This window comes from Theobroma cacao, chromosome 2 (genome assembly GCF_000208745.1).
Source record: "Theobroma cacao cultivar B97-61/B2 chromosome 2, Criollo_cocoa_genome_V2, whole genome shotgun sequence".
Classification (NCBI taxonomy): Eukaryota; Viridiplantae; Streptophyta; class Magnoliopsida; order Malvales; family Malvaceae; genus Theobroma; species Theobroma cacao.
This window is the reverse complement of record NC_030851.1, coordinates 12,515,892-12,527,115: the sequence shown is the minus strand read 5'-3', so window position 1 is coordinate 12,527,115 and position 11,224 is coordinate 12,515,892. Positions and strand designations below refer to the sequence as shown.

Here is an 11,224-nt window from a genome sequence, read left to right as displayed (position 1 = left end):
AAGTTAACAAGACAGGCAAAAAACACAACCTCTCACTGTTTATAAAAAAACGTACTTCCAAACTAGAATTTATTTGAAAAAAATATTTTACAATAAGTTTGTTATGTTCTGAAAAGTTCTTACTTGCAAATCCTTATATTAGATAATAACTTTTTAAAGAAAATGTGTTACAACACGCCTCAAACCTTTATCTTCTTTTCTTATTCTAATTTTCTAACATCAAATATTGAAAAATCAATCATATATTATTACCAAAGTACTTGAATTATTAAAATCAGAAAATAGGTTAAAAAAAGAACTAGTATTAAAAGAAGTAAGGCGATTGCATTTAGTTTTGCTTTTGTTTAAAGTGAAAGAAAATAACCAAATAGGAAATTGATGGTATAAAAAAAAAAATTTTAAATGCATAAAAACTAAACGGCAGAAATATAGACAGTGAGTCACGTTTGCTTTGAATGAGAATTAAGCTAAAATTATTCTAGCTCCTTTAAACTAACAACTTATCGAATTTTGCTATAATATTTCTTACACCTCGAGTCCCTAAATTGTTCAGAGCTAGCTACGTTCCTCCTCCACTATGATTTCTCAAATACTTTAATTATAAATTAATTATGAAATAAAATGAAAGTAATTATCTACCTACGGTTTCATGAGATAATAATATATTTTGTGATGCGCACGAAACATCAGCTTACATTTAACTTTCCTTCGTTTCCTCACATCTTTCCTATTGTAAGCAATTAAAGTCTTAATCCAACTTTCTTGGGAGTTCAATAATAACGTTTCTATTTTTAGTTTTACATTATTTTTTATTTTGGTTTTTTTATGTAAATGTATGAATCTTATGAGTTTTAAATTTATATGTAAAATTTTTTTTTATTAAATAAATATATCTTTTAGATTAGAACTGTGAATCTATCGTAAGAGAAATAAAATATTACGGATCCACATTAGTAAAGGATGTGATGATTTTAAACTTATAAATAAATATTTTTTTTCATTTAATAGACATGTTTTTTTTTATTTGGAAATGTGGATTATGACATTAGCATGCACCTACTTCAATCACTAATTATATGTAAAACGTGAAACAATCACATAAAATTTAGTGCAATTTTTTGTAGAAAATGAAAATCTGAATTCTACTTTTTAAATAAAGAGAACCATGACTTATCATTGAATTAAGTTTTTAAATACATAGTATTTAGTTTAATTAAATTAACAAAAAATGAAACATGTTATGAAAATTAAAATTTTCTTAAAATAATATTGATTTTGTAAAGAATTATCAATGCTTTAATTAAAAATTATTTTAATATTAAAAATCAACAATTAACTAATTATTGATAACGTATAATTCATTTCAAAAATAAGAAAAAAAAAACAATCTTGATTTCTAAAACTTGATGGGAGAGAATAACCGGGGAACAGAGATTCTCGCTGCAAATATAAGGCTTCCAGGACCGAAAATTTGTGACACGCGTCAATCAGCGCATAGAGTCCAGTTTTTTTATTTGGCACCACTATCACTATGTATGGTTATCAAATTTTCTCTTCGCAATATTAGCCACGTAACATCAACGTAATCAGGTAGAGAAACTCCTGATTTCACCCGTACGGAAAACGGATTTACCCAGTGAAATCATGACACCTGGAAAAAATTAGAGCTCCACCTCCCTCAGCCACCCCGCAAACGCTGACAGCGCGGTCTGCCGTAGCTACAGGGAATTATTTCTCACTGCTTGTTTATAGAAGCTATACTATATTTTTATATAAGCATATTTAAAGACCCCACACGTATCTCAAGGCCCACGAACTAAATAAGCGAATTCAACCAGTGTACCAAAACAGTCCAATCTTTCTCGTCTTATTTACCTAAACCACCTCTCCAAGCGCGTCCTGGTCATTTTTAATATATAAGGAAATAACATTAAATAACTAACCGGCTCAATATTGTTGCCAGCGTAGCCTTTTAAGTTTTAGGAGAGAGAGAGAGAAGGCGGCAAAGGCTTGAGTCTTGAGACTTCGTTTTGCCTTTACTGAGACCACACAACGGATCAGGACTCTAACAGCCGTTAAACACTCCTAACCGTACCCAACTTTGCTCTCTCGTGTTTGTAGGAAGCCTAGTCTGGTTTCTCACATTCTCTCCGTTTATTTAAAAAGCCACCGCCAACCTCTCTCTCTCTCTCTCTCTCTTTCTCTCTCTTTCTTTCTTGCTTTCCCTCTCTCTGGCGAGAGCTCGGAATCTCGCCGGAGATCCTCCATTAATTCCAACGGAAGATGAAGAGAAAGAACTAAAATCTAAAAGGGTTAGACAAAAAGAGAGCGCAAAAGATTGAGAGGGAGAAAACGTGCGATTCTGAGATTTAGAAAAGATTAAATAAATGGAGTTATAAAAGAAAGAAAACAGAGAGAGAGAGAAGGTGNGGGGTGGTTAACGTGCAATGCAGGGAAAAGGAAAGCATGAAAGCAGTGCTTGCAAGGCACAGATGCCAAGATGATCCCTTCTTCATTCAATCTCCCTTGCCTTATGCCGTAATTTATTCGATGTTCTCTCAGAGAGTCTTTTCTCCCCCACCTCCGTTTTTAAATTCCTCTTCTCTTTCCCATCTCTTCCATCACGCTCTTTCCCTTGTCCGATTTGGAAAGAGCACGGACGCACACACACACAGAGACAAAAAGTCCGTTGTTCTCTTCACCGCGCTCCCTTCTAATTTATTAAAAGTTTCTCCTTCCATTTCCTCTTCTCGTGTTTTGGAATTTTGATCCTCTGATCGGCGCCGAGCTCGACCGTGTTGAGAATTTTCGTTTTCATTGTTCGCGTTCGCGTTGGATCTTTCGTAATCTTCTGTGGCCGTGGTTTCTCTAACGAATAAAACATATACAAGCGAAGCATTCCGGGTTCTTCGTTTTAATTTTTTGGTAGGTGAAGAACATTTTTCTGCGTCTGTTGTAATCTTACTATTAAATGCGTATTTAATTTTCCCCTTTTGTTTCTAATAATTGGCAAGATCTTAACTCTTAAGTCGATATACGTTGTTGATGTTCATAATAATTGCAGGCCATGACATTTTATCTTTATCTTTATCACTTTATCTCTTGCTGCCTTCTTTTAAATACTTTCAATTGTTTGCCTTGTTGAGTAAAGTTACTTTTGCCGTGCAGGGCTTTGTTTTCTTGGAGGGAAATATTTCGCGTGATTTTCTTTTTTGGGGTGGTTAGCTAATAGAGTTGTACATATACGGTTGCGGGCCGCGAGAGAGGGAAATATTTTGAGAACTTTTGAGTTTGTATTATCAAATTCTTGCTTTATCATCATGCCATCTGAGATAATGGACCTTCAGAGTTTGTCTTCACCATCCTTCTTCTCTGATGATATACGTTTTTCCAGTGAGGTACTAATTTTCTAGGCGTCCTCGCATTACTTTTGCCTTTAAATTAGCATCTAATTATAATTTAGTTTTTTTTTTTTTAATTCGCTTCTACCTAGTTGTTTTTGTTCTCATTCTAATTTGAAGTTGATGGATTCTAGCAAAGGCAGGTTGGGTTTTGGAAATCGGACACCGTGCTTGATCAGCGTGGTTAGTATTTCAAGTATATTTCACGCTGGTTTATATAGTTTCTAGCTCGTTGCCATCTCCGTTCGATTTTATTATCTATATTTTTATTTTTATGTCTTCTGCGGAAGTAGTTGTAATTGGTTATTCGAACTATGTTCATATCCTTTCTGTTTAAAGTGGAAGTGGTTCTTTTTCCAAAATTTAATCTCACATGGACCTGAAATCAGTCAAATTACCATTCCTATGCATATTAAGTGCGCCAAATGCATTTAAACCTGGAAATATCAAAGTACTATTCATTCGAGGAAAAACAGGCTTTATGAAATTTTTTTATTGGATATTCGAAGTTTTAAATATGACTAACTTGACAAAATCTTAGCCCATGCCAATTTTGTAGCTGCGAGTGAATTGGAAAAGATATAAAATGAGAGAGATAAGAAAGCATGGAATTATGGCGCTTCATGCAAATTAAATGAGAAATCCATGCTTTAGAATGAACTGTAAAATTTTCTTGAGAATTGTGAAGTTGGCTGCTCTGTGTTTGTCTGAAGCATGGGAACTTAATTATTACCAATTGGAATGTTTCTTAATGTTCTTGTGATAACTTAATTTAGGTGAACTTAGACATTTTACCCATTTTTTGGTTTATTTACCATCAAGAAGGAAAGTTTGGCAACTAAATTTAAAACTGATATTCATCAAAAAAAAAAAATTAAAACTGATAGATTTGAAAATTTAGGGAGAGTAGATACAACGGGCTGGCTGGATGTATGAATCATAAGGTAGATTTGTTTCAAAAGTTATTAATGCTGCTCATAAGTATCATTCACCTACTTCAATGGATGTTAGAGCTGGATGTGGGGTGTTTATACTATGATCGACTGTTAACTTACTTTGGAATGGAAGGGTAGTTCATCTTCTTACAAGGCTCTCGTAGAAGCAAAATAAGCAGCCTTTTCGATAGAAAAATTGTGGACCCTGTCTTTGACTCTTTGAATTTATTCTATTTCTATGATTTTTATTTTGTTTCCTTTTTTGTGAAACAGTATCGCTGTTATTACCGTGCATGTGTAAGTTATAGCATCCTAGCCCTAGAGATGCTAGAATCAATTTAAAATTTTTTTTCCATGGCTCCTCAATATGGAGCTGCTGATCTTCTGGGAAGACCTTTATCATATGCAGAAATGATGACTAGGATGAGTTTAAGAGCATTATGTAGATAATTACAATCAGGTTTATGAATTAAAATGCTGGCAATCTAACTCTAGCTCCTTTGTTATGGTAAATTTGCCATGTCTTTATTAAGAAGTGAATGCTTACATGGTATCCCACTCGCAGCTTGTAAGAAGCCCGTCGCTTCATCAACCATGGAGAAAATTATTCCAGTGGAAAGTCAGAGAACAAGATATCTGGAGCATACTGAGCCATTCACCAAGCAAGACCAGAATGTGAATCTATGCATAGATAGCCATGCAGTGGGAGCAGAGAGAGTGTCCAATCAGTCATTAAAGTTGTTGAGACCTATGAACCAAGGTCCAGGAACAAAATTGAGTTTTAATGGAGATCATGAATTTCATTTTGCAGAAGGGAACAAAGTTAACACCATGACTTCCCAGTATGAGAACAGTCTCTTTTCAAGCTCGTTTACAGAGTTATTTACTAGGAAGTGTAAGTTTCTCTCCTTACTGTTTTAACATTTGACTTTTTTACACATTGAATCGTTTATTAAGCTTTTGATTATGTTTGTCACTGCAAGCTTTCTCATAGCATCTTTAGGTTTCAGGATGCTGCTGGCTGATCTGTTGTTTAGATAACTGGCTTGTTCCTTACATTTATTCTTGTTGCAGTGAGATTAGCTTCACACAATTCTCTATATGGGCATTCAATTGATACTGTTGCTTCACACTATGAGGAAGAGGAACTGGAACCGTTTGAATCCGTTGAAGAACTTGAGGCCCAAACCATTGGAAATCTTCTGCCTAATGATGATGACTTGTTTTCTGGAGTGACTGAAGGACTTGATTTCATTGTCCTACCAAATAGTGCAGAGGAGGCAGAAGAGCTAGATGTTTTCAGCAGTGTCGGAGGGATGGATTTAGGAGATGATGGTTCCACTTTTGTGCGAAAAAATTCTGAATTTCCTGGGGAAAGTCACCTGGCGTTATGTAATGGTTCAGTAGTAGGAGAATACCCGTGTGGTGAACACCCTTCTAGAACACTGTTTGTGAGAAACATAAACAGTAATGTTGAAGATTCTGAATTAAAGGCCCTTTTTGAGGTTAGCTATTGTTGGACAAATATGATCATTTCTTTTTTTGGGGTTAGTTTTTGGTGTGACTGTGCTTGTGCTTGAGTTTGTTTGTCTTATTTGAATGCTTAACTTGTTGCAATTTCCCACATGTTGAATGTGCAGCAATACGGTGACATTCGTACTCTTTACACTAGTTGCAAGCAACGTGGTTTTGTTATGATCTCTTATTATGATATTAGAGCGGCAGGAAATGCAATGAAAGCTCTCCAGAATAGACCGTTGAGGTGTAGGAAACTTGACATTCATTACTCAATTCCAAAGGTTAGCTTATTGGTTGCCATATTTCCTAATTCCCTATTTTCCTTACTTTGTAGTTGGAATCAGAATATTGCTATCATACTCAGGTTTATATTGTATTTGTGTATATTTTACCCAAATTTCAGCTATAAGTTTCTTGTTGCTGAAATATTGATGCTTAAATGCTGTTGCCCGACTCTTTTCATTGCTGGTTGTGTTATATCAGGATAATCCTTCAGAGAAGGATGAAAATCAAGGCACTTTAGTTGTATTTAACCTTGATTCATCTGTTTCAAATGATGAACTTCATCAGGTTTTTGGTGCCTATGGAGAAATCAAGGAGGTGAATTTGGGATTAATTTTGTTCCCTTTCTACTTTATATAAGTTGAATAGGCGAATGATTCATTCTTGTTCGTGGACCACAGATACGTGAAACACCACACAGAGGTCAACACAAATTCATTGAGTTTTATGATGTTAGATCTGCTGAGGCTGCTCTTCATGCATTGAACAGGAGTGATATTGCTGGGAAGCAGATTAAGGTTGAGCCTAGTTATCCTGGGGGTTCAAGAAAATGGTAGGGTCCAAGCTCCTTGACTCTTCTTTTACATTTTGCAAGTGCATTCTCACTTTGTTAAGTCACTGCTATCAAAGTAGAAAGTCAAGACCACAGAATTTTTAGTTTTACCAATTTTGGTGGCAGATAAATGGTTCCTTATATATGTATTTTCAAACTTCCTCTGATTTTTCGCTTGCAGTTCGGTGCAACAGCTTCCTTCAGAGCAGCGAGATGAATGTTGCCCTTATGAGCAACCACGTAGTCCCTCTAATAACACAACTGCGGCATTTTCTGGTATGCTTGTTGTCACCCAGATTTCCCAATTGTTATATGTGTATTCAAGAGCAAACTTTGTATCTCTGTTCTCATCCAAGGAATTTCAATGAGTGCAGTTGGGCCAAACTCATCAAATAATAAGGATAATGGAGCTAGTTTGGGGGTGAACTCTGCTATTCAAGCCCCTTTTTTGGAATCGACAATTCATCATGGAATCTCTTCCAGCATGTCGAACAGTGTAACCTCCATGGTTAGAGTGGGATCAACTGGCAATCAATCAGTCATTGCTGAGTCAGGTCACCTGCAAGGTCAACTCAAATCTGATGTCCAAGGGGCACCGACCTTTCATCCTCATTCACTACCAGAGTATCAGAATGGTTTAAGCCGAGGTGTTCACTCCAATTCTTCAGGCCCCATGGCTGCAAGCATTAATTCCAAACCACTGGAAATAATTGATAATAGGCCATTGTCCAGAATTAGCTCAAGTGGGCACTCATTTGAATTTAGGAAAGCTGGTAAGGGTGGTGAATTAGTAGGTGCTATTGCCTTCATTTTTTTATTTATTTTTTGCATAGATAACACGTAATCCTTGAGCTGGTAGAAAATGAAGTTTGGTTGGCTAATGATAAACTGAGTTTTCCAAACTGCCTTGAGCATGCTTTGTTTGGTATGTTATTTAATTTTAATCAAGGACCTCTTATAAACAGTCAACCTCCCTTCACCTATAGTTTTATCGATATTAATTTCGTGGAGTTAACATGCCTTTTTACAAGCTTGCAGTTATAAATAAAATTTTCCTATAGTTAAAACAGTATGAAATACAGAATCATTTTGTTATCTTTTCATTTGAGTTAGTTGGTTCTTGCTGATTTTCTCAGGTCTTCCATCTCCTGGAAACGGGAGCCATCTTCCTGGACATCATTATGCATGGAGTAACTCTTATCACCGCCAGCCTCCAGGCATGATGTGGCCTAACTCACCTTCATTAGTTAATGGAATTTGTGCTGCTCACCCTACGGCACAGCTTGATGGACTTCCTAGGGTACCATCTCATATGATGAACACTGGTCTACCCATAAATAACCACCATGTGGGATCAGCACCAACTGTTAATCCTTCTTTTTGGGAAAGGCGACATGCCTATGCAGGGGAATCTCCTGAGACTTCTACTTTTCTTCCGGGTTCTCTTGGCTGTATGAGAGGTTCTAATAACTCGCCACATTCTATGGAGTTAATTTCTCATAATATCTTTCCTCATGTTGGTGGAAACTTTATGGACCTATCAATGTCTCAAAAAGATGTAGGACTCCAGTTACTTCACCCAAAGTCCACAGTGTATAATGCGAGAGGCCAAATGATTCCGATTATGAATTCAGTTGATTCTCCTCATGAACGTGCTAGAAGCCGGAGGAATGAGGGCAGTATTAATCAGGCTGACAGGAAGCAGTACGAACTTGATATTGACCGCATAATACGGGGGAAAGACAAGAGAACAACAGTTATGATAAAGAACATTCCTAACAAGTACGTAGCTCCTGACTTTGACTATGAGATAATATGCTCATTATCTAGAGCTAACCATTTCTTTTATTAATCAATCAGGAACTAACTTGGTCCATCTGAAGGGCAAATAAGTAAAATTTGGACCGTCAACTCTAAGTTCACTTGATAATTGTCACGAGAGAGATGTGCTAGAAGATAGTAGTAAAACTGTAGACCTAGCAATTTTGCATACAATCTGCTAACACAAGACAGAGTTAACCGGATTTGAGTTTTGGTATAATCATATTCACGTCATAATTGTCTCAACGTATTTATGACACAAATATTTGTCTTATGTGGGCTAACCCATCTAACTCGCATATGATCCATTTATACACGTTTAATTAATCATATTAATAAGTTAACTCACATAAATCAATATATGTAAATCGTTTATACTTCTTTTTTATTTTCTTGCGTGGATCGAAAATAAAAAAAAAAGTATAAACGGTTTAAATATACACATTTATACTTATTTATTGGATTGTTAATATTTAAAATACATAAAATAATTTATTATTTGTATTTAAACAAGTTAATCGTGTCTAAATGGGTTTGGGTTTATTTCGTGTCTAAAAAGGCTAATTGTATTTAAACTTTTCATGTTAGGTTATGTAATCCGTATAATAAACATGTCGTGTTTGTGTCTTAGATTTTGACACGATTAGTTGTGTCATGTTTGTGTCGTATACTTTTATCTTTGCATGACACGATTAGGACCCCCTAACACGAATTCCCAACCCTAGCTTTAAGACCTGAGCAATATTTGACAATTGCTCATACTTTAATAGACTAAAAAGATGAAGAAAAAACGCCATACACCCTGTAGAAAGAGGGGAACTCAAACATGCCCCAACACAAGTATGGCTGTTGCTGCATCTGCTTGCAAAAGGCACTTAAATTACGATTATCATCTCTATTCTCGACTTCTTAAGCATAGTTTCTCTTACTAAAGAGATTGTAGATCTCTTTGTTGCTAGTAGAAGAATCCTCCTATTAATCTGTCATTCTGGTGATTTCCTTCTTGGTGTTAAATGGTTCTGACTCTTGTCAATTATAACTGCAGGTATACCTCAAAGATGCTTTTGGCTGCAATTGACGAACGCCATCGAGGAACTTATGATTTCATTTATTTGCCAATTGATTTCAAGGCGAGTTTCTTTTTGTCTGGAATATTCATTTAATCTTGTGAATGAACGGTGCTGGTGCGGAAGGAAATTTTTTTTTTTTCCAAGCTTAGGAGAATACTTGATAATGCTCAAAACGTATCATTTATTTCACCTTCACTTTGATGCAGAATAAATGCAATGTCGGATATGCCTTTATCAACATGATTGATCCTAGCCAAATTATTCCCTTTTATGAGGTTTGTTTTGTGTAAAATTTTGGATTGATGGGGCCTTCTATCACTCAAAAAACAAAAACCCCGCTAACACAAATTGCGACATGAAAGGCTAAAGCTAAAAAAATTGAATTGTGGCAGGCATTCAATGGAAAGAAGTGGGAGAAGTTCAACAGTGAGAAGGTGGCATCACTTGCTTATGCTCGTATTCAAGGAAAAGCAGCCCTTATTGCACATTTTCAGAATTCGAGCTTGATGAATGAGGATAAGAGATGCCGACCTATACTCTTTAACACTGACGGCCCCAATGCAGGTGATCAGGTACCAAAGTTGCCTGAGATGACATAGAACTAGTTATTGCAGCCTTCCACTAATTAGCCCGGCTGTAACCAGTACCATTGTAGGCACCTTTGCTTGGGTTTGAACCGAAGTAACCCCTTTTTCCCTTCCCACTCCCCAAAATATATTCCCCATGCTCAATAGGATTCCTGCATCTCGAGATCTTCTTAAGCTGGGAAACCAGCTTATATGACGGCTCTAGGCACCTTGGTTTGGAAAAACAAATACTTTTAGATTCGTAGTAATATTGTAGAAAATAAAACTCTGACACAAGTCCCTTTTGCAGGTGCCATTCCCAATGGGGGTTAACGTTCGAACAAGACCTGGAAAAGCACCTTCCCCAAGCCATGAGGAGAACGATCATGAAAGCCCTTCAAAATTGGAAAATGAAGAGAATTCTTCCAATGGAGAAACTTGTTCTTCAAAGGAATGAGGCTAAGGAAGTCGATTATTATTGTGGGCACTACCTTCTAGCATAGAGTATTGCAAAACTGCTGCCACCCAAAATCTTGGTACAGATATCAGGGATATATGTAAAGAGGGGAAAGTAAAAAAAAAAAAAAAAGAACGTTAAATGAATCTTTTATGAGGAGGCTCTCGAAAGAACTAGAGAAAATTTGCTTAGATGAAACTTCAAGTGATTCTAAAATTTTCTTCGGGTTTACTTAAATTCTAGAGCAGGTTAGAAAAAGAAGCATTAGTAGTGGAGCTTCAAAATTTTGGCTGATATTAAGGAGTAATTATACAAGAATCCATGAATTGTGAGATGACTAATGATTGTTTGTATCTCTGTTTCACGAGAGAGGATATCTGTTCTTACAATATGAAATTGTTACCCAACTGTTTCCGTATTTTGTACCTTTGTATCGTGGGAATCTTGTTTTATTAATGTCCATTGATCTTATCATTCTCCGCTGCCATTATTTTGAGTAAGTAGTAGAGAGGACATCTTATCATTCATCACCCAATGGCCTTTGCTATTTGCCACGATAAGCTACAGCACAGGTTAGGTTGATAATCACATTTCTAACTAAGCAAACCCTTAAAGCCAAGC

General features: G+C 36.1%; 1 protein-coding gene across 3 annotated transcripts; it reads left to right on the top strand.

Annotated features, from left to right (window-relative positions):
* LOC18608838 (protein MEI2-like 4) lies at positions 2,432-11,077 on the top strand. 3 transcript variants are annotated; one of them, XM_018115451.1, is made up of 15 exons: positions 2,432-2,925; positions 3,169-3,398; positions 3,541-3,584; positions 4,902-5,231; positions 5,411-5,841; positions 5,977-6,135; positions 6,338-6,454; positions 6,538-6,689; positions 6,871-6,965; positions 7,064-7,462; positions 7,826-8,471; positions 9,556-9,640; positions 9,787-9,855; positions 9,973-10,152; positions 10,457-11,077. In XM_018115451.1, exons 2-15 carry the CDS (start codon positions 3,376-3,378, stop codon positions 10,601-10,603), a joined length of 2,877 nt encoding a protein of 958 aa, XP_017970940.1. In that variant the 5' UTR covers positions 2,432-2,925; positions 3,169-3,375; the 3' UTR covers positions 10,604-11,077. The 3 variants fall into 3 exon arrangements, with proteins under 3 accessions (XP_017970940.1, XP_017970939.1, XP_017970941.1); XM_018115450.1 differs by having other exon boundaries at positions 3,536-3,584; XM_018115452.1 differs by lacking the exon at positions 2,432-2,925 and having other exon boundaries at positions 3,322-3,398; positions 3,522-3,584.

Bases quoted from the DNA above. Each gene is read 5' to 3' on its own strand.
- LOC18608838 (XM_018115450.1), top strand. From the start codon at position 3,321: ATGCCATCTGAGATAATGGACCTTCAGAGTTTGTCTTCACCATCCTTC. The intron at 5,232-5,410 runs GTAAGTTTCTCT...TTCTTGTTGCAG, and splicing joins AGAGTTATTTACTAGGAAGT to TGAGATTAGCTTCACACAAT. The intron at 10,153-10,456 runs GTACCAAAGTTG...TCCCTTTTGCAG, and splicing joins GCCCCAATGCAGGTGATCAG to GTGCCATTCCCAATGGGGGT.